Source organism: Trichomycterus rosablanca, chromosome 4, assembly GCF_030014385.1.
Source record: "Trichomycterus rosablanca isolate fTriRos1 chromosome 4, fTriRos1.hap1, whole genome shotgun sequence".
Taxonomy (NCBI): domain Eukaryota; kingdom Metazoa; phylum Chordata; class Actinopteri; order Siluriformes; family Trichomycteridae; genus Trichomycterus; species Trichomycterus rosablanca.
The window spans coordinates 51,477,438-51,499,791 of record NC_085991.1 but is presented as its reverse complement, the minus strand read 5'-3'; the positions used below and the strand labels follow the sequence as shown (position 1 = coordinate 51,499,791).

At 44.1% G+C, this 22,354-nt stretch overlaps 1 protein-coding gene across 1 annotated transcript in view; it reads left to right on the top strand.

Annotated features, from left to right (window-relative positions):
- The first annotated feature begins 6,681 nt into the window (after positions 1-6,681).
- LOC134311995 (tripartite motif-containing protein 16-like) overlaps positions 6,682-22,354 on the top strand; it is a 35,751-nt gene continuing 20,078 nt past the window's right edge. The window contains exon 1 of the mRNA XM_062993644.1: positions 6,682-7,260. Within this exon, the coding sequence (XP_062849714.1) occupies positions 6,682-7,260 (579 nt within the window). The remainder of the gene's footprint in view (positions 7,261-22,354) is intronic.

Here is a 22,354-nt window from a genome sequence, read left to right as displayed (position 1 = left end):
TTCTGGTTAAAGTGTATATTTTGGCTGTAACTTGTTCTAGACCCTGTCTTTGTAACTTTGATTATTAACATTGCTAGAATTGAAGTAGCATTTAAGTAGCATTTAACTATTGTTAAAAGATAGTCTGTTGATGCATTAATCTGTTTTGCTGATTGGTTACAGTGGCTTCAGGTGCCTATTGTTAGAGGCCTAGGTGTGAATTGAGGGGCGGGGCTAAGCTTAGTATAAAATTAAACGGTACCGTCTGTAGCAGCTGGTCTTCTCTATCACTAGGTTTTTTTCTACTAATCTAAACTAACTTGGGTAAGTACTATCAGTCTCTGACATTGTTCAATCTATCAAACTTTTTTCTCAGCATGTGCTACTCAATTATTCCTGTGCTTATATCTCACAGACCCTGCAGATATCAGAGGGCACATTATAGGAACAGCAACGCCAGCAACCTCATCTACCCACAACTGTTGCAACAGTCTCAAACAGTGGTGGTAGGTGGGGTCTGGAACTGTCAATCAGCCGTCCAGAAAGCTGACTTTATCTCAGCTTTTGCAGTTTCTCACAGCCTTGACTTCCTGGCACTGACTGAGACATGGATCACCACAGAGAACTCAGCAACACCAGCAGCCTTATCCTCTGCCTACACCTTCTCTCATACACCGAGAGGATCTGGTAGGGGTGGTGGTACAGGTTTGCTCCTGACCAGGAAATGGCAATTCACTACTGTGAATGTTTCTCACCTTAACATTTCATCTTTTGAATTTCACGCTATTACTGTTACTTTTACGATTACTCTTCATATCATTGTCATCTACAGACCACCTGGCTCACTGGGAGACTTCATAGAAGAGCTGGATGTTTCTTCCCTTCAGATGGAACTCCTCTGACTCTTCTTGGTGACTTTAATCTCCCTACACTTCAGTTCCTCTTCTTTCATCTTACGACCTCCTCTTTAACCACAACCCTCCGACACACAAAGGAGGCAATCTTCTGGACCTGGTCTTCAGCCGTCCAGCTTCTGTTCTGGACCTCACTGTCACCCCACTCCACCTCTCTGACCATCACTTTGTGTCCTTCTCTCTCTGTCTCCCAACTCTTCCTACCTCCAACCACACTTTCACCCTTACAACACACCCCAATCTTCACTCTTTATCTTCCTCCCTGTTGATCTCCACCATCCTAACTTCACTACCTAACCCTGACATGCTTGCTACCCTTCCACTCAACTCCGCAACTAATACTCTACACTCTTCTCTTTCAACATCCCTCGATCAGCTCTGTCCTCCTACCCTCAAACGAGGAAAACCTTCTCACCCTGCTCCTTGGCTTTCAGATGCATTGCGCAGCAGCAGAAGAGAATTAAGGGCAGCTGAGAGAAAGTGGAGGAAATCTAAGCTCAGTGTTGATCTCCACTCCTACCACGATCTGCTGTCCAGGTTCTCATCTGATGTGACTGCTGCAAAAACATCTTTTTACAAAGCCAAGCTTGAACAATCTGCTGCTGACCCACATAAGCTTCATGCTATCTTTTCCTCTCTTCTAAACCCTCCTCCTCCTCCCCCTTCTGCCCCTCTCACTGCTACTGACTTTTCAACATTCTTTCAGGACAAGATCGACAAAATCAATCCTTCTCTCTGACTGACCCACTTTCAATTGACCCTCAACCCACCAACACACTCACCAGCTTCACCCCACTCACCATGGATGAGGTTACACAGCTCCTCTCATCCAGCAATCCCACTACATGCACACATGAACCTATACCATCCACCACCCTCAAAGACATCTCACAGGACCTAATCCCCTTCATCACACCCATCATCAACAACTCCCTGACATCAGGTGTTGTCCCTACTGCTTTTAAGAAGACAACACCTGATGTCAGGGAGTTGGCTCATCATCTAAAACTCAATCCCAGCAAGACAGAGATGTTGCTCATTCCTGGAGATCAGTCTCCAACCTAGGACCTAGTAATTTCTCTGGATGACTCCCAGATCAGACCACCTGATAAGGTAAGAAGCCTTGGTGTCCTTGATAACCAGCTGACATTCTCTCCTCATATAGCCAACATGACCAGAGCGTGTCGGTTCCTCCTGTACAACATCAGGAAGATTTGTCCATTTCTCTCCAGGGAAGCTACCCAGATTCTGGTGCAATCACTTGTGATCTCACGGTTGGACTACTGCAACTCCCTTCTGGCTGGAGCTCCCATGTCCACGATTAAACCCTTACAGCTCATTCAAAATACAGCTGCCCGTCTGGTTTTTAACCAACCCAAACACTGCCACATCACCCCACTGCTACGTTCTCTTCACTGGCTTCCTGTAGCTGCACGCATTCAGTTTAAAACACTGACGCTCGCCTACAAAGCCAAAAATGGACCAGCCCCAAGCTACCTTCGTGGCCTAATCAAACCTCGCTCTGTACCATGCAACCTCCGAGCGTCTAGTCTCGCTCGACTTGAGCCTCCATCCAGGACTAAAGGAAGACAAGCATCAAGGCTTTTCTCTTTTCTAGCGCCCAAGTGGTGGAATGAACCTCTGTCCGAACATCTGAGTCTCTTGCTGTCTTTAAAAAACGATTAAAAACCCACCTTTTTACTAAACACTTAGGCTGACTTGTACTCATTTACTAACATTTTGTTCCATTCTCTTTCCATTTCCAAAAAAAAACCCAAAAAAAAAACAGGTTTTAGCAGATTTGTGTTCTTCGACTGTTGTTTACCTAAACTTGAGAAATGAAATGTTCACTATAGAAGCACTTCTGTAAGTCGCTCTGGATAAGAGCGTCTGCTAAATGCTGAAAATGTAAATGTAATGATTCACCATATCTGTGCAGTACATTAACTAGCCAGCAGAGGCCGCAATTGCAACAGTAATGAGAAATTCTTTCGGCCTGCCCACTTCACACAATCGTTTCTGTGTATAGGTGCAGGCCAGCCAATAGCAGAGCTGAGATTTGAACTTGAGATCATTTGACGTGTTTTTACTCGGTTCCACCCAAGCACCTAAAATACCAGATTTTGTTTTTCTTCATCTTGTTTCACCAGCTTCAGTTTTGTTTTTCTTTTATTGGATGTTTCTGACCTTTTAAGACACCCAGAAAACCTTGTGTTTCATGTATTTTAATAGATACATAAGAGTAGCTCCATTTATATGGACACAAATTACTCACCAGCTATATTATTATTAATATTACAAATAAAGAAATAGAAGGCCATGATACAAACCTGAAGAACTTCATAAAGATTTCTACATCAGCAAATGTATCATTTGATTATCTGAGTATTTGTAGAAAACTGTTAAATTTTAAAATGTTTTGTGGGATGAGGCAAGGGTGGTTAAGGTACTGGACTAGTAATCAGAAGGTTGCCGGTTCAAGCCCCACCACCGCCAAGTTGCCACTGTTGGGTCCCTGAACAAGGCCCTTAACCCTTAATTGCTCAAAATCGTGTTCAGTCATAATTGTAAGTTGCTTTGGATAAAAGCATCTGCTAAATGCTGAAAATGTAAGTGGTTCAAGCCCCACCACTGACAAGCTGCAACTCTTGGGTCCCTGAGCAAGGCCCTTAAACCCTCAGTTGCTCAAGTTGTATTCAGTCATAATTGTAAGTCGCTTTGGATAAAAGCGTCTGCTAAATGCTGAAAATGTAAATGGATGAAGAAGTGATTGTTTTAAGGTGGAAAATGCAAGAAAACAAACAAATTCATAACAAATCAGTCACTTTCTAATGAAGAAATGTTCTTTCAAGTCAGTTTTGTCTTACCAAGGAATCACAGTTCTGAATAGTTAAAATGTTTACTGAACATTAAAAACATAATAAAGTAACTAAGCAGTAATTATGGTAAACCAAAGATGCAAAACAAGGTTTAATACTGTCAGGATTTCTGTGTAAATTTGTATAACATGGTGGAGTAAGAAAGTTTAGAGCCTAATTGAATTGTTTATTGCCAGTTAATAATAAAATGTAGTGAATATCATCAGAACCAAACTCTCCACTTTACATTTAATAATGAGTCTACATGGAAATCAGTTTCAAAAACCAGTGATGAGAGACCACCTTACATCAAATCCCCAAATCCCATCAAATCCCCAACATGTGGTTTAGCTCGATGCAACCAGCGCACTAATCCTGACCAGTTACTATGAGCATAAAGATCAGTGTTACATGGAAACTGTCATGGATTCAGCCCTCTGTGCTCCAGTATAGAGCTGCCACGCCCCTCTCTCACTGTCAGTCCTGAGCTAACTCCCTTTTTATAATTAGTCCCCTCTGCTAATTAGCCCCAGCTGCCCCTCATCTAAGGGTATTTTAGAGTTTGTCTGGATTTATTTGATTAGACTGCCTTGTTTTTGCTTTTGCCTGATAGCTCTGTTAGCTTTGTCTAGTCTGGTCTAGTCTGGTTTATCCCTGTTAAGAAGAAGAAGAAGAAGAAGAATGCCTTTATTTGTCATATACACATATACAGTACAATGAAATTATTTCTTCGCATATCCAGCTTGTTTGGAAGCTGGGGTCAGAGCGCAGGGTCAGCCATTGTACGATGCCCCCTGGAGCAGAGAGAGTTAAGGGCCTTGCTCAAAAGCCCAACAGTGGCTGCATGGCTGGGATTTGAACTTTCAACCTTTCAGTTGATAGCCCAAAGCTCTATACACTAGGCTACCACTGTCCCTAAAGCTCTGTTTAGCTTAGCTTTAACATTGTTTGTGTGTTTAGCTTAGTGTTAGCATTAGCATAGGTCTTGTTAGTTTGTCTTGTCTAGTTTACCTATCTAAAGCTAACATGAAAATTCTTAAACTTATTTGGGTGAATGTAACATTCCCAATAAGAGAAACATACAAGCATTTTTAGATTCGTATATCATTCCTTTGGCTAATGGGCAAATGTCACAAATCCAGCCTCTCTGTGCTCCTGGAGCTCATGTCTCATGTGTATGTGACACACCCCTGTCTCCAGGAGCACATGGGCTGCGTCCAAAATAGCATACTTTCATACTGAACAGTATGTGAAAGCAGTATGCGAGAGTGGTTAGTACCCGGATGACCTACTGCCTGGGCGGCTATTTCTAAGTATGCAAACAATGCACATTTACGGTCCAATAATCTATCCCATAATTCAACTGAAGCTAAAAGGCGTTCGTAGCATAGAAGAAAGATGGCGGAAAGCGGTGTAAGACAAACATTAAAAATGGTATGATTATGTACAACCCTGAATATCGTTAGGAGCAACTTTGTGGAGAGCGACAGAATTAATTTTGTCTGATTTTAAAATTGTTAAAACTGTGGCGATGAGACGTCATGCATCACGTGACACTGGTAGGATGGTGGACGTAGTGCGTACAAGGTTGCGTGCATAATGCACACTTACGTACTGAAAGAGCATACTGCTTTACCGACCGACCTTTACCTTCACCTCGAATCTAGTATGTACTGTTTAAGTATGCAATTTCGTACGCAGCCATGGTTTGGGTGGTTTTGTTTATAGTTGCAAGTCGATGCCCTTTTGCTATGATTGGACATAGAGCTAATGATCCACAGCTGATCCTCATTGCAGATTTAATGCTCAGTGTATTTAAGGACTGTGCTGTGGATCATTCAGTGGAGGTTATTTTGATGAAACTTTGTTGATGGCTGATGTTGGTGACTTTGTTTGGAATCTTGCTCTGAGAATCATGTTTTCTAGCTCAGCTTCATTATACCTTCATAAACTTACTTACTATACTTTCTTATACTTTAGTATTTATAATATTGTTAAAATTTTACAGTTGAGTTTATAATTGTGGTAACAGTGGTGCAGTGGGTCGCCTCACAGCAAGAACAGCCCAGGAATTTACACATCAGTCAAATCAGTAAACACTATGAACAGTATAACTATAAAGGTATGAAGCTAATTAAATAACAATTAAATAAAAAATACTGGTTATTCTGCAGATATTAATGCACAGTTACTTTATATTTGATTGTTTAAAAATATAAATGGAATTTGCATGTAAGTCACAGCATATCTGAACAGCTTATTTCATTAATTCATTCATTGCTTGTTTTATCATCACTTTATCCTAGTCAGGGTCACAGTGGGTATTGTCCAGTGGATGAAACACCCCACAGTCACACTCACATTTTAGTGGTTCCAACTGAATGTCTTTGGACTTTGGAAACCGGAGCACCTGGAGCAAACCCATGTGAACACGAGGAGAACATGCAACACTATCCAAAGGACCCTGATTGTTGGAAGTGATTTCCCATCACAGGGTGTCTGTAAACTTTTTAATTATAACACTAACACAGTTATTATCATGAAGATAAATAAATGAATGATAAATGAACAAAAGTAAAATGCTCTCTCTCTCTCTCTCTCTCTCTCTCTCTCTCTCTCTCTCTCTCTCTCCACCTTTAGTTCAGCAGAAATGAAAGTGAAACTGATCTTATCCTGTTCAGTGCGAGTGCAGATCTGTTTCGTGTCTGTGTTTGTAGTTTTGTTGGTAATCTGAGTTTCTGATTGCAGGTGAGTTTATTAGTTGTTTATTATGGTTTTATTGTTATTGTTACTTTATGTAGTTAAAATTGTTGATTGATTTATTTTAAACTCACTTGTTTTGAACATAACGCTCACAAACTAAACCAGAAAGTCTGAGCTGCTGTAAATGACTTGCTGTATTTACTGGTGTTTCTGTTTACATGCAGAAAATGGCTGAGTCAAATATTTCAGTAACTCAGGATCAGTTCAGCTGTTCAATCTGTCTGGAAACACTGAAGGATCCAGTAACTACATCATGTGGACACAGTTTCTGTATGGTGTGTATTAACAACTGCTGGGATCAGGAGGATGATAAGGGAACATACAGCTGTCCACAGTGTAGAAAAACCTTCATTCCAAGACCTGATGTGAGTAAAAACATTATTCTGGCTGAAGTTGTGGAAAACCTGAAGAAGAAAGAATCTCAAGTTCCACTTCCTACTGGACCTGAAGATGTGGAGTGTGATGTCTGTACTGGGAGAAAATACAAAGCAGTAAAATCCTGTCTGGTGTGTTTGGCCTCTTACTGTGAAACTCACCTCCAGCCTCACTTTGAATCTCCTGCTTTTAAGAAGCACAAGCTGGTTAAAGCCACCAGACGACTCCAGGATCAGATCTGCTCTCAGCATGATAAACTGCTGGAGGTTTACTGTCGTACTGATCAGCAGTGTATTTGCATGTTGTGCACCATGGATGATCATAAAGGACATGATACAATATCAGCTGCAGCAGAAAGAACTGAGAAACAGGTAAAAATATTATACAGCTCTTATTAACACGTAGCAACTAATATATATACTTTATATTTTATATATTTTTAATTTATATTATTTAAAATTTATATTACTTCATTATAAAGTCAAGTCAACTTTATTTATATAGCGCTTTTTACAATAGACATTGTCTCAAAGCAACTTTACAAAATCCAGGACCAATAGATACAAAAATCCCTGTTGAGCAAGCCGAGGGCGACTGTGGCAAGGAAAAACTCCCTGAAAATTACAGGAAGAAACCTTGAGAGGAACCAGACTCAGCAGGGCCCATCCTTCTTGGGTGGCCTGGAGGATACTTTAAATAAATACACGATTTACACAGAGCATACAAACACAGAATTAAATGATCTAAAAGTTATAACTGGTAATTAATAGATAAATAATAATAGAGTTGTTATTGGCTCTAGTTTTCAATAAAGTCTGTAGTGAGTTCTTGTCATTCTTGGTGCAATTACTCCAGACCCGTCACATCCGGCAGGAGCAGCATAGTTGTCACGGCAGTCTCGACTTTAATCCTTAACCTCGGCGGGTAAACAGGTTTACATCAGAATGCCTTTGGAGTAAAACAACAAAGAACGTAGTTAATAATGTACAATGCTAGTTGAGTAAAACAGTTTTAAAGAGAGTTTTAGACTCCGGCAGCCCTAATTATTACAGCATAACTAAAAGGGAGAGCGAGCAGGTAACAAGGTCATGAAGGCTTTCACAGGACATCAGACCCCATCTCCCCACCGTCATCAAACCTGAGTGATCGGATAAGAGAGGCAGAACGACAGCAACCCAACATCCCTGATCACCACAAGTTTCTATGACCAAGAACCCCCAAGCTCTGCGCCTTTGTCTATATTAATCAAAAGCCTGAGAAAATAAATATGTTTTCAGTCTAGACTTAAACATTGAGACTGTGTCCAAATCCCGAATAGAGGCAGGAAGATTATTCCAAAGTTGTGGAGCTTTGTAAGAAAATGCTCTTCCACCAGCTGTGGTCTTTTTAATTTTAGGAACTATAAGTAACCCTGCATCTTGTGAACGAAGTGGACGCGCTGGGTTGTAGTGATTAATAAGTTCGCTCAGATACTGTGGAGCCAGACCATGTAACAAAAAGTATTTTGTAATCAATGCGGAATTTAACTGGCAGCCAGTGTAGAGATGATAGAACAGGACTAATATGATCAAATTTTTTAGTTCTAGTTAGCACTCGAGCTGCTGCATTTTGAACTAACTGGAGTTTGTTTATGGATCTACCAGAGCATCCAGTTAGAAGAGCATTACAATAATCTAACTGAGAAGTTATAAACGCATGGATCAGTTTTTCAGCGTCATTAACAGATAGTATAATTCTTATTTAAGAGATATTACGCAAATGAAAGAAAGCAACTCTAGTAATATTATTAATGTGTGTATCAAATGAAAGATCTGAATCTAGTGTGACCCCCAAGTTTTTTACATCTGGGCTGGGAGTAACAGAGAACGTGTTTAGGTTTAGCACCAGGTTAGACAACTTGTCTCTTGCAGCTTTAGAGCCAACAAGTAAAACCTCAGTTTTATCTGAATTAAGTAAGAGAAAATTACACGACATCCAGTTTTTTATGTCGTTTACACAATCTTCTATCCTACTGATTGTGTCAGTATCATTTGGTTTGGCTGATATATACAGCTGTGTGTCATCTGCATAGCAGTGAAAATTTATGCCATGTTTATGAATAATTTCGCCTAGTGGAAGCATATAGAGTGTAAATAATAGCAGTCCCAGTACCGACCCCTGTGGAACACCACACTTTACTTTTGTTTTTTCCGAGCATTTATTATTTACATAAACAAATTGCGAGCGGTCAGTCAGATATGATTGAAACCAAGAGAGTGCGAGTCCTTCAACACCTACTGTATTTTCTAGCCTCTCCAGTAAAATATTATGATCGACCGTATCAAACGCTGCACTAAGATCTAATAGAACAAGAAAAGAGACACATCCATTATCAGAAGACATTAACAGCTCGTTAACTACTCTAATTAATGTGGTTTCGGTACTATGGTTGGGTCTAAATCCTGATTGAAATTTTTAATGAATACAATTTTCATTCAAATAAGAACATAATTCTTTGGAAACTAGTTTTCTAATATTTTAGAGACAAAAGGAAGGTTTGAAATGGGCCTATAATTAGATAAAACATGTGGATCAAGATTAGGTTTTTTAATCAGGGGTTTAATAACGGCACTTTTAAACAATTTAGGTACGTACCCAAGGCTAAGGGATGCATTGATTAATGTAAGCAGGGGCTCTACAATAGCTGGGAGTAAATCTTTAAGTAAACGAGTTGGAACAGGATCGAGTATACACGATGATGACTTAGATGATTTAATCAACACAGTTAGTTCATTTTGGGAGATTGGATTAAAGGAATTCAGTTGGATTAACTCGTTACTATTATCACCAATGCTGCTCGGAGTGAGTCCATACTTAACATTGACAAATGACACACTTTGACTCTGAAGTCGTATTTTTTCTATCTTGTCATTAAAGAATTTTAAAAAATCATCGCTGGTACAGTCAGGCGGTATATTAGATTCAGTTTCATTGATGTTTTTAGTTAATTTGGACACCGTCTCAAAGAGGAATCTGGGATTGTTTTTATTTTTCTCTATTAGAGACGAATAATATAAAGATTTAGCTTTTATAAGAGCATGTTTATACTCAGTTAGAGCATCTTTCCAAGCAATCTTATACACCTCCAGTGTAGTGTGACGCCACTTGTGTTCTAATTTCCTTGCTGCTTGTTTAAGTGCACATGTGTGGTCATTGTACCAAGGAGCAAGTTTTTTCTCCCTAATCAGTTTAGTTTTGAGTGGGGCTACGTTATCTAAGGTTGTGCACAGTATGGTCTCTAGGTTTTGAGTTGCCTGATCTAGTTCTTTAGGTTCTGATGCTGATATATTTGGTAATTCTGGTAGGCAGTTTATAAACGCTGCTGCAGTTGCAGATGTATTAGTGCGCTTACATTTAAAACGATGTGGTTGCTGTATATTATTGGATAGGGACACTTCATAAATTAGTAGGGAGTGATCAGAAATTAAGTCATTCTGTGGTACAATTTCCAGGTTGTCTATGTTTATACCATAAGTAAGTATTAAATCTAAGGTATGTTTACAGCGGTGAGTGGGTCCTGTTACATTTTGGGTGATGCCTAAAGATTCTAAAATAGAATCAAACGCAATTTTGAGTGGATTACACTTATCCTCATAATGAATATTAAAGTCACCAACAATTAAAGCTTTTTTAGTTGATAAGACTAATTTAGAAAGAAAATCGGCAAATTCGTTAAGAAATTCTGAGTAAGGACCAGGGGGCCGATAAACAGTAACCAGTTTAAACATACTAGTTTTATCAGATGAACATTTATTGGTTATGTCAGAGATAAGAACTTCAAACGAGTTTGTTATGGGAGATGATTTTACAGTAAGACCTATGTCTTTATCATAAATTGTGGCTACTCCTCCACCACGACCGCTAAGACGTGGCTTATGTTCATAACTGTAACCCGGAGGAGATGCTTCATTTAAACCTAGATACTCATCAGGTCTAGCCCAGGTCTCGGTTAAACAAAGTGCACTAAGACAATTATCTGTAATTATTTCATTTACAATTACTGTTTTGCATGCAAGTGACCTGATGTTTAGAAGTCCTAACTTTAGTTTAGCTCTACTATTGTTTTCATGTTCATTTAGATTAATTTTAATTAAGTTATTATGACATACTTTTTGATTTTGTTTTGGCTTACACCTGCCACGGTAAACAGACACAGTCTCAATGGTTTGTGACCTAAGGATTCCAGGTGACGTCCGATGGCGACTTGCAGACAGTTGGTTAGGCCTGTTTGTCTGCTGCCTGGTCTTGGCTCTGGATAGTCAGTTACCACTATCTGCCGCTACACTAACGCGGAGTAAAGCCTGTCACCTATGCTGCAAGAAATGCGAGCAGCACCCTCCCACGTGGGGTGGACACCATCCCGCTTCAAAAGACCAGGCCTTCCCTCAAAGGTGGACCAGTTATCTACAAAATCAATGCAGTTTTCTGAGCACCATTTAGACATCCAGCGGTTCAGCGACAACAACCTGCTGTAGGTGTCGCCACTGGGTCGAATCGGTAAGGGGCCAGAGCACACTACTGCCTCAGACATCGACCTAGCTAACACACACACCTCTTTAACATTACTCTTAGTAACCTCAGACTGCCGTAAGCGAACATCATTAGTGCCGACGTGGATAACAATCTTCGAAAATCTACGATTAGCATTAGCCAGCACTTTTAGATTTGCTCTGATGTCAGGCGCCCTGGCCCCCGGAATACAAGTGACTATGGTTGCTGGTGTCTCTATGGGGGTCGCAATACGCACGTGTCGGAGCTGAGAATCTCCTATAACCAGAGCACTTACATTAACAGGCTTCTCAGCGGGTGGCTCACTGAGTGGGGAAAACCTGTTGGACACGTGCAACTGAGATGGTCGGTGCTTTGCCCTACGACTATGTCGCCGAGACGTCACCCAGTCGCCCCGCTGTGAGGGCTCTAATGCCGGAGTCTGGGGTTCTGTACCTGAACTGCTGGCATTCGGGACTGCTACAGCTAAATCTAAGCCCTCACTAGTAGTAGTCTGTTCTAACGCCCAAATGCGCCCTTCTAACACTGAGATCTTCTCCGTCAGGCTAACAACTAATCTGCACTTATCACATGTAAAGTTATCACTAAACATGGAGAAGGAATAACTGAACATATTACACTCGATACAGGGAAATAAAGCTCCTGCAGGGGCCATTTTTACAAAGAAATGTACTTAGCTTTAGAAGATGAGTTGAAGTTGATTTCACCGGCGCTTCTGCTGGTAGTCACAGAAAAACGGCTTTAATTCCGGACGAAACAGGCGATGATGAGCTGGAATATAAAAACCAACAACCAAACAAACACAAACGTGCTTCGTTCGGATAAAACGGCTGTGGTTCTAAAGGAAAACGGTGTTAATGCGCTGGTGTACAAAACAAATAAACAGAACGCGGTTCCTACAGACAGAAAACGGCTGCATTTTACATTTTATAAACATTTTACTTAAGCTGAATTAAATTAATATAAGATTTTCTTTAAATTCTCTTACCACTTCATTAGGTACATTTACCTTGTTTATACATATATTTGCTCATATCAGGTACACCTAGCATCTACTGTGGTTGTCACGTGGGAAGAAAGGGACACAAATGCAGAAGTAAAATTATAAAAAGATATTTTATTGATTAATAAGGACAACAGAAAAGGTAAACAGCTAACATAAAATAAAACAAAACCCAATCGGAAACTCCGACGGAAGCTGACAAACACCGATCTGAAAAGGAGAAAAACAAAAGAGAAAGGTTACACAACGGTAAGGCGTGGATTCGAACCGGGGATGCTGGCGTGACTGCCGATTACTTTCCGGAGTTGCCACCCAGCGGTTACAGAATCCAATGTTCCGTTTAACTAAAGGCACTGATGCCGAAGTTACCACCAACGCTAAAACAGCGCGGAGTGAAAGCCGCTAATGCTAATGTTAGCGTTTTAAAGAGACAGCGATAAAGAGTCTGCCCAGCAACTGCACGAGAGCTGGGCAGCTGTAGAGAGTGTGGATTCGAACCGGGGATGTTGGCGTGACTACCGAGTACGTTCCGGAGTCGCCACCCAGCGGTTGGAGAATCCAATGTTCTGTTTGACTGAAGGCACTGATGCCTAGGATATAACCAGCGCTACTAGAGCACTGAGTGAGACCGCTAAGCTAAAGCTAGCGCTGAAACAAACAGCAGTTCGAGGACTGCGCGGCGTCGCACCACACTATTTCTAAGAGGACGAAAGAAAACCCTCATACCTCAAACCTTGCGGTTTTACTTACCCTAATGGCCTAGCGCCACCAGGGCTACCACCTATAACTAAACAACAGTGTGGACGAGCTGCCACAAGAGACCACAAAACAAACAAAGGTGCGACACCCACTGCTGTGTAGAGCTGGCTTAAATAGCCAGCCCCACAGCTGTGGGTGATCAGCACTAATTGGAAGGTCTGGTATAAGAGACCTTTGTTTGCTGAGCTCTGTAACGTCTGTTTCGCTGGGAACCCGGGGCACGTTCACCAGCTACCACAGACCTCGTTATAGAACCCCCTCCTCTAGGGACAGCTCCTGAGGTCCCAAGACCCGCAGCACGGTTCCGTCGGAACTCGCGGATCAGTTCAGGGTCCAGGATCTGACGAGCCGGTACCCATGAACGTTCCTCAGGGCCGTAACCTTCCCAATCCACCAAGTATTGGGTACTACCCTGAACCTTCCTGCTGTCAAGTAACCGGCGAACCGTGAAGGCAGGGGCACCCTGGATGATACGAGGGGCGGGAGGTTGGGGAGGGGGTAAAACTCCCCCGCACATAAATGGTCGGAGATGGGAGACATGGAAGGTTGGATGCACTTTCATGCGGGGAGGAAGCTCCAACCTATACGTCACCGGGTTAATCCGCCTTACCACCTTGAACGGGCCAATGTACTTGGGTGCCAACTTATGTGGAACACCTCGAACGGGGAGATCCCTCGTTGATACAAGTACTCGTTGGCCTGGCCGGAAGGTAAGAGCCGGCTGCCGCCTGCGGTCAGCTTTGCGCTTCACAGAGCGCTGGGTGGCCACAAGTGCCTGCCTAGCTTTGCGCCAGGCGGCGCGGCAGCGGCGGACCTGAAGCTGTACAGACGGGACCGCTACCTGCTGCTCTTGCTCAGGAAAGAGCGGAGGAGGGTACCCGAACTGAGCCTCAAACGGTGACATGCCGATCGCCGAATGATGCAGGGTGTTGTGTGCAAACTCTGCCCACATCAGCTTATCCGAGCACGTGGTCGGATTCCCTGCCGTCAGGCACCTGAGCATCTTGCTCAGATCCTGGATAAGCCTCTCCGACTGCCCATTCGACTCCGGGTGGTAACCGGAGGATAAGCTGGCCTTCGCGCCAATAATTTGGCAAAAGGCCCGCCAGCACTGGCTCACAAACTGTGGGCCCCGATCTGACACAATGTCTGAGGGGACCCCATGTGCTCTCACCACATGATTCAGAATGATCTGCGCAGTGCCCATGGCGGATGGTAGCTTGGGCAGTGGGATAAAGAGGCAAGATTTGGTAAACCGGTCGACAATTACCAATACCGCCGTGAACCCTCTGGACTTAGGCAAGCCTGTCACAAAGTCCAGGGCAATGTGGGACCACGGTCTAGCCGGTATTGGCAACGGATGAAGAAGGCCCCTGGGGCGCTCTCTGGGACTCTTGTTAAGAGCACACACAGAGCAGGCGCGGACAAAGTCACGTACCTCATTCTCCATCCCCGGCCACCAAAATCTTCGGCGCAGCAAGACCAGGGACTTGGTCACGCCTGGGTGCGCCGCAAATGGGGAAGCATGAGCCCACTCGAAGACCTGACGCCGTACGGATGAAGGTACGTACAGTCTGTCAGGAGGTCCCCCACCGGGGTCGGGTTCCGCCCGTTGGGCATCCCGAATGACCTTTGATATGCCCCAAGTGATTGGGGCCGCTATCTGGGTCGAGGGGATCACGGGATCAGGTCCGGTCTCCGGCCTGGTCGGTTCCCACTGTCTAGACAGAGCGTCCGGTTTGACGTTTTCGGACCCCGGTCTATAAGACAGTGTAAAGTTGAACCTTCCAAAAAATAAGGACCACCGGGCCTGACGGGAGTTCATCCTCTTGACTTGCTGGATGAATGACAGATTTTTGTGATCCGTCCAGACAAGAAAAGGATGTTTGGCCCCCTCGAGCCAGTGTCGCCACTCCTCTAACGCCAACTTAATGGCCAAGAGTTCCCTGTCTCCAACCGGGTAGTTCCGCTCGGCTGGAGTCAGGCGGTGCGAGAAGAAGGCACATGGATGTAGCTTCTTCCCCGGCCCCACTCTTTGGGACAAAACTGCCCCAGCCCCGACCTCGGAAGCATCCACTTCGACAACGAAGGGTTCCTCTGGGTCGGGCAACTGCAAGACGGGAGCAGTTGTCAAGAGTGTTTTTAGCTTGTCGAAAGCTTGCTGGGCCTGCACCGTCCATTGGAACGGACCTTTGCCTGTAAGGTCCGTTAACGGGGCGGCGACTGAGCTAAAGTTCTTAATGAAACGCCGAAAAAAGTTTGCAAAGCCCAAAAACCTTTGCAGTTGGCGTAAAGAACTGGGAGTTGGCCACTTCTCCACCGCAGATACTTTAGCCGAGTCCATGCGCAGGGTGCCCTCGGACACTACAAACCCCAGAAACGAGACCGTGGGGGAGTGAAAGACTGACTTCTCCAGCTTGACAAACAGATGGTTGTCGAGCAAGAGCTGGAGAACTCGTCGGACATGCCCTATATGCTCGTCGATGGACTGACTAAAGATAAGAATATCGTCTAAATAAACATAGACGAATTTACCAAGAGTCTCCCGCAAGACCTCATTGATAAATCTCTGGAAGACTGCGGGGGCATTCATTAACCCAAATGGCATCACCGAGTACTCATAGTGGCCAGTGGGCGTAATGAACGCAGTCTTCCACTCATCCCCCTGCCTGATCCGGATCAAATTGTACGCGCTGCGAAGATCGAGCTTTGAAAAAACCGATGCTCGCTGAAGGGCTTCGAAAGCCGTGGCCATCAGCGGCAGCGGGTACCGATCCTTGATCGTAATGGCATTCAGACCGCGATAATCGATACAGGGGCGCAGGGTGCCGTCCTTCTTGTTCACAAAAAAGAACCCTGCCCCAGCTGGGGAGGAAGAAGGACGGATGAACCCCTGTTTAAGCGCCTCACGCACATACTCCTCCATAGCAACCTTTTCTAGGCCGGAGAGCGAAAAAAGGCGCCCCCTAGGAGGAGTAGTGCCGGGCAAAAGGTTGATGGCGCAATCGAACGGTCTGTGGGGGGGCAAGTCCTGCGCCCGGGACTTGCTAAAAACCTCCCGTAAATCATGGTACACAGGAGGAACAGCTGCCAAATCCGGAATCGCCATCTTGGGTTCGGACGGCTCGGGGCTCGCGCCGCCTTGCAGTAGGCACGAGTCCCGACACTGCGTTCCCCAGATAAAGATCGATCCGGTGGCCCAGTCGATCTGGGGGTTGTGTCTTTGCAGCCACGAATACCCCAAAACCACCTGGAGGTGAGGAACGTGAGTCACAAGAAAGGTGATCCGTTCCTCGTGGTTTTCCAGGCGCAACGTGAGAGGTCGCGTCTGGTGGGTTATCGGGCTGCCCGCTACAGGTCGGCCATCCACAGCATGGACCGACACTGGAGTTGTTAGCGGTTGGACCTCAATCCCCAGCCTGTGTACCAGGTTGATGTCTATGAAACTCTCCACCGCGCCTGAATCCACACAGACCCGAAGGTCTGTGTTTCCCAGGCCCCAAAGCAACCGGGCCTGCAGAAATAGTCCTTGGGCAGGGATGGTAGTTCGGCTCACTCCCGAGTCCCTAGCTCGAGAGCGGCCTGCTAGTTTAACGGCTGCCGGGGTCGGGCAGACGGACCCGAAGCCGTTGGGGCACCAGCGCGAGCTGACCCCAACTGCATGGGCTCAGGATCCAGGACAGGCGGAGGCGAATTGGGAGAGACCTGCGAGCGGGTGAACGGGGAACAAGTGCCCCGTTCCCGGGCTCGCTGGCGAAGGCGGGTGTCTATGGCGTTGGCCAGGACATAGAAGTCCTTAAGAGTGGTAGGAGGGTCCCTGGTGGCTAGCTCGTCCTTCACCTTACCAGACAAACCACGATGGAATATGGCAGTAAGGGCCCCCTCGTCCCAACCACACTCAGCCGCGAGCGTTCGAAACTCGATTACATAATCGGCTACTGACCGAGCACCTTGGGTAAGCTCGAGTAGACGAGGGCCTACCTCACGGCCACCCGAAGGGTGAAAAAAGGTCTCCTTTATAGCTTCCTTAAAGGAGCTTTCCGAAAAGCATTCTGGAGCATTTTGCTCCCAGAGGGCAGTAGCCCATTCTAAAGCTCGGCCAGTCAGCAGGGAAATTATGTATGCAACCTTCGATCGCTCCGTAGGGTAGCGAGAGGGTTGCAGCTCAAACGCAAGGGCACACTGGAGGAGGAAGCCACGGCACCTCTTAGCCTCTCCCGAATACCTTTCGGGAGGCGAAATAGGGGTGTCGCGGTTTCCGCACCCTCCGGAGTGGGTAGGAGAGTGGGCAGGGGGTTCAGGACCGGACCTAAGAATTGGCGACTGCAGGGTGAGCGCAGCTACCCGCTGCGCCAACTCGTTTAGGGCCACCTCGTGCCTGCCTAACGCTACCCCTTGATGACGTAGAACGTCCGTAAGGGGTGGAACTTCTGCTGCGTCCATGGTATGGTCGCACCTTTCTGTCACGTGGGAAGAAAGGGACACAAATGCAGAAGTAAAATTATAAAAAGATATTTTATTGATTAATAAGGACAACAGAAAAGGTAAACAGCTAACATAAAATAAAACAAAACCCAATCGGAAACTCCGACGGAAGCTGACAAACACCGATCTGAAAAGGAGAAAAACAAAAGAGAAAGGTTACACAACGGTAAGGCGTGGATTCGAACCGGGGATGCTGGCGTGACTGCCGATTACTTTCCGGAGTTGCCACCCAGCGGTTACAGAATCCAATGTTCCGTTTAACTAAAGGCACTGATGCCGAAGTTACCACCAACGCTAAAACAGCGCGGAGTGAAAGCCGCTAATGCTAATGTTAGCGTTTTAAAGAGACAGCGATAAAGAGTCTGCCCAGCAACTGCACGAGAGCTGGGCAGCTGTAGAGAGTGTGGATTCGAACCGGGGATGTTGGCGTGACTACCGAGTACGTTCCGGAGTCGCCACCCAGCGGTTGGAGAATCCAATGTTCTGTTTGACTGAAGGCACTGATGCCTAGGATATAACCAGCGCTACTAGAGCACTGAGTGAGACCGCTAAGCTAAAGCTAGCGCTGAAACAAACAGCAGTTCGAGGACTGCGCGGCGTCGCACCACACTATTTCTAAGAGGACGAAAGAAAACCCTCATACCTCAAACCTTGCGGTTTTACTTACCCTAATGGCCTAGCGCCACCAGGGCTACCACCTATAACTAAACAACAGTGTGGACGAGCTGCCACAAGAGACCACAAAACAAACAAAGGTGCGACACCCACTGCTGTGTAGAGCTGGCTTAAATAGCCAGCCCCACAGCTGTGGGTGATCAGCACTAATTGGAAGGTCTGGTATAAGAGACCTTTGTTTGCTGAGCTCTGTAACGTCTGTTTCGCTGGGAACCCGGGGCACGTTCACCAGCTACCACAGACCTCGTTATAGTGGTGTATTAAAAAATAGTAATAGCAGGTATTAATGAGCAATTTTAATGAAAGCACCCCAGAGTTAAAATGACATTGTAATTGTCCCAGCAATTTACTGCTTTAATAGCTAGTACAATTGCTGGGTAAATGGCCAAAACTATGTAGACATATTAATTGCTGCTGACATGTATATACAATGTTTCTGCATGTGTGCACAAAGTGAGGTGCTTTGACATGTGGAGAATATTTGATGTGGAGAAATTCCATTAGCTTACACAGAGCCCTGACCCACCCTTACTGCACACCTTGGGGGTAAACTGAAAACTGAATTGTGACCTAAGCCCTCTTATCCAACATCAGTGTTTTAGCTAATGCCAAGTTCACACTACACGACTTTCCACGTCATCAGGTCACTGTACAGTTCACGCTACACAACATCTTGTAATCGGGTGTCTTTCAAGTCGTGGCTTTCACACTACACGACTGATCGGCGATAGGGGCTCACACACTACACCATCTATCACCAACTGGAGTCGCAGGTGAGCTTCTCTGCTCTCCCTAACTACGTTTTGTCATGAAAACAAACTCAAGAAGTGATGAAAGGTTTAATGATACCACGTCCAAAATTGCACGTCAACAATAAGCATGCGATCAAAGTTTGTGCACTGGATGTGCAGCATAAAAAGCAAAGCGGAAAAATAAATGAATCTGAGTGGATTTGGCTACATGAACAGCAGGGGTTGTTCTATAGTGAGTTGGAGGTTAATAATTATTTTTTGCAATGCAACATTGGTGTAATGTTTTGTAGAGAACAATAAGGTCAGAAATGCTGTAAAACTTGTGTGTGTGTGTGACGAAACTATATTACGCCCTGTCCCACCTTTTTATACTCCTCCCCTGCATTTCCCCTCACACTGTATCTTAAGTTCTCATTGGCTGTTCGACATAGCACTCATTGCCAGTTGTGCAACTCAGATCCAGAAATTTGACAAGCTAGATATATTTCTTCAGCCACTCAGATCAAGTTGTTGAGCAGTTTACACATAGCGATTGAGTTTCTCCCAAGCTGGCAAATCTAGCGCTGACCAGTCGGCAAATGAAAATCAGGGCAAAAATTTTGTAGTGTGGACTAGGCATAAGTTAAGGAACCCAAAAGACTACAAACAGCTGACAGGTTGATTGGTGGCCAAGACTGATTGATGTTCGAGGACATGAAGGTTGTGGTGTCAGGTACGGACTAGAAGATCTACTGTGGCTCACAATGGAGATCGTTTCAATCCTGGTGATGAGGTGAATGTATCACAACACACAATGTATTGAACCCTACTGTGTAAGGGGCTGGGAAGTTGTATGTCCAAGTGCCCATGCTAGCTCCGGTCCACTGTTGAAAACACCTAACATAGGCATCAAAACTGGACACTGGGTATGTGCTCATTATTTACCACTGAAAGAGGTGGCACCAGGATGCACGACAATCCACCTTGCTACATACAGAAATTTAAAGATCTGGCAGTGCGAAATATCGAAGGACACCTTGACATGTCTCATGGAGTCCATGTCTTGCCTAGTCGGAGTTGTTTTGACAGCATATTAGACAAATGGTTTTAATATTATGGCTGATATGGCTACATCCACAGTAAAAATAATTTGCCTTTTGCAGCATTATTATTTTATTTTGCCCTTTAATTCTTATTCTACTTATTTTCATCAAATCATTTTCAGTTCCACCTATAGCCACGAGGGCTATATGATGGACTAGCAATTTTGAAATTGTCAATACATTTTTTAGTCCATAGATCTATTTTTGGATTTTCCCACTTTTTCTCCAAATCTAGTCACAATCTATCCAATTCTCAGAACTTCTTCTGGTACTGTAGACCATACCTGTCAAGTTTTGGATTTAAAAATAAGGGAAATTTTCTGCCGCGCGCTTCGAGTCGTCCCACCAGCCCAACCGAGGTTCAGTATCCCTTACATTTTAAGACAGGTTTACAAGAAATCTAAAATAACCACCTGTGAACCACTTACAAACTACAATTAGATGATCAGAATCTGATAGGCCTACCTTTGCATAACTTTGCCCCATCTTGCTCCTCTTTAGAAAGGTAAATTCGATGTCCCATTTAGATATTTACATGCAGTCTTTACTTTTTTGGCAGGAATGCCCTCTCTCTCTCATTGCATCCATCCATCTCTCCCTGTTCCAGGTTTGTTCCCGCTGTCTGCACTAACCTCGCGAGAACTGCCACTTGCAGCAGCCTGGGTGGCAGTTCTCGCGAGGTTAGTGACTATTCTGCCCCTGCTCATGTGTGTGGCTACAAGCTCGACAGATAGATACGTTTCCCAAGAAAAGCCGGAAACCGAAATAATCTCCAAAACTTTACTTAAGACTCACTGTAAAACTGTAAAGCAGACATACAAAATGTGTCTTAGTTACATTTGTTTCCTCAGTGCATTTATGTGACACTGTACATTAAAATAAATAGAACCGAATCATTACCTTAAAGCTAACTTCTATGGAAAAAACCATATAGATGCTAGCGGTTAGCATTTACAAATTACTCAAGAGATTTAGAACTTATTTTCATACATTAATCAAGGTTTACATCAGAGATAGTCTAAAAATAAAGTTATACAGTAACTAAACATAAAAATACTCACAGGCAAATGTTTTCCTGGCCATATAATGCAGAGTAAGAAAACCGCAACTGATTGTTAACCCATACAGTCCAAACTACCCACTGGAACAGCAAAGGCACAAATGAACGCCAGGGGTCTCCCTTTGCCCAATGTAAATAACAGAACATCACAGTGACATTTCAGTTTGGAGAGGCACAGGAATGTTTTTTAAAATTATAGTATAATACGGGAAATTTACGGGAAAATACTAATACGGGAGGACGGCGGGAAAGAGGGGTAAAATACGGTAGTTTCCCGGCCAAAACGGGAGACTTGACAGGTATGCTGTAGACCCCAATCATGGCTGAAGAGAACCATAGAGTATCACACATGCAGAGCGCCTCTTCTTACCTGCCAGAGACAAGATCTCAAAGAGATTTATTGAGTACAGAGATTCACACTATGAATCAACAAATTTTTTGTGCAGGTACCTCGACCAGACAGCAGAGGTGGCAATTGCAGTGAGGAACCTGTTCAACCATTTCAGTCTTAGACACGGCCAGTCATTCTGTGTGGGTGCCTGGCCAATTGATAGCACAGCTGAGATTCAAACTCAAGGCCTTGAGATCTCAGCGCTGGTGGGCTAATGCCAAGTTCACAATATAAAATTAAAAATAAAATAAAAAATCTACTATGCTAAATATCTGGACCTGTCAGTGACTCAAAAAATGTAGTGTGAAACGTGTTGGGTTCAGGCTGGGACTGGCTGTGAGTGCAGTGTCAAGCTACAGTCAATGAGAAAGCAAGATACGCGGAAGGAGTTGTAAATGTCAACAAGCATGGCTATAGTAAAATGTAGTTTCTATCAGAATACATCGAAATATATTCAAGCTTTACAGTATTTGTGACCTTATCGTCCACGCCAAACAACGATACCAGTGTTGGATTACTGAAATATTTAATTCTCCAACTCTACTCAGAACAGACAAAACCAGCTTGCCATGTAGCCCAATTGACCCCTACACTCAGATTCTTTTCTTTTTCCTTCTTGATTTTTTTTCTCCTATTTTTTCCTCAAAAAATGTTGTTTGTGTGGTGCTGGTACACAATAAAAGTAAATTCTGAATTATTATTCTGTGTAG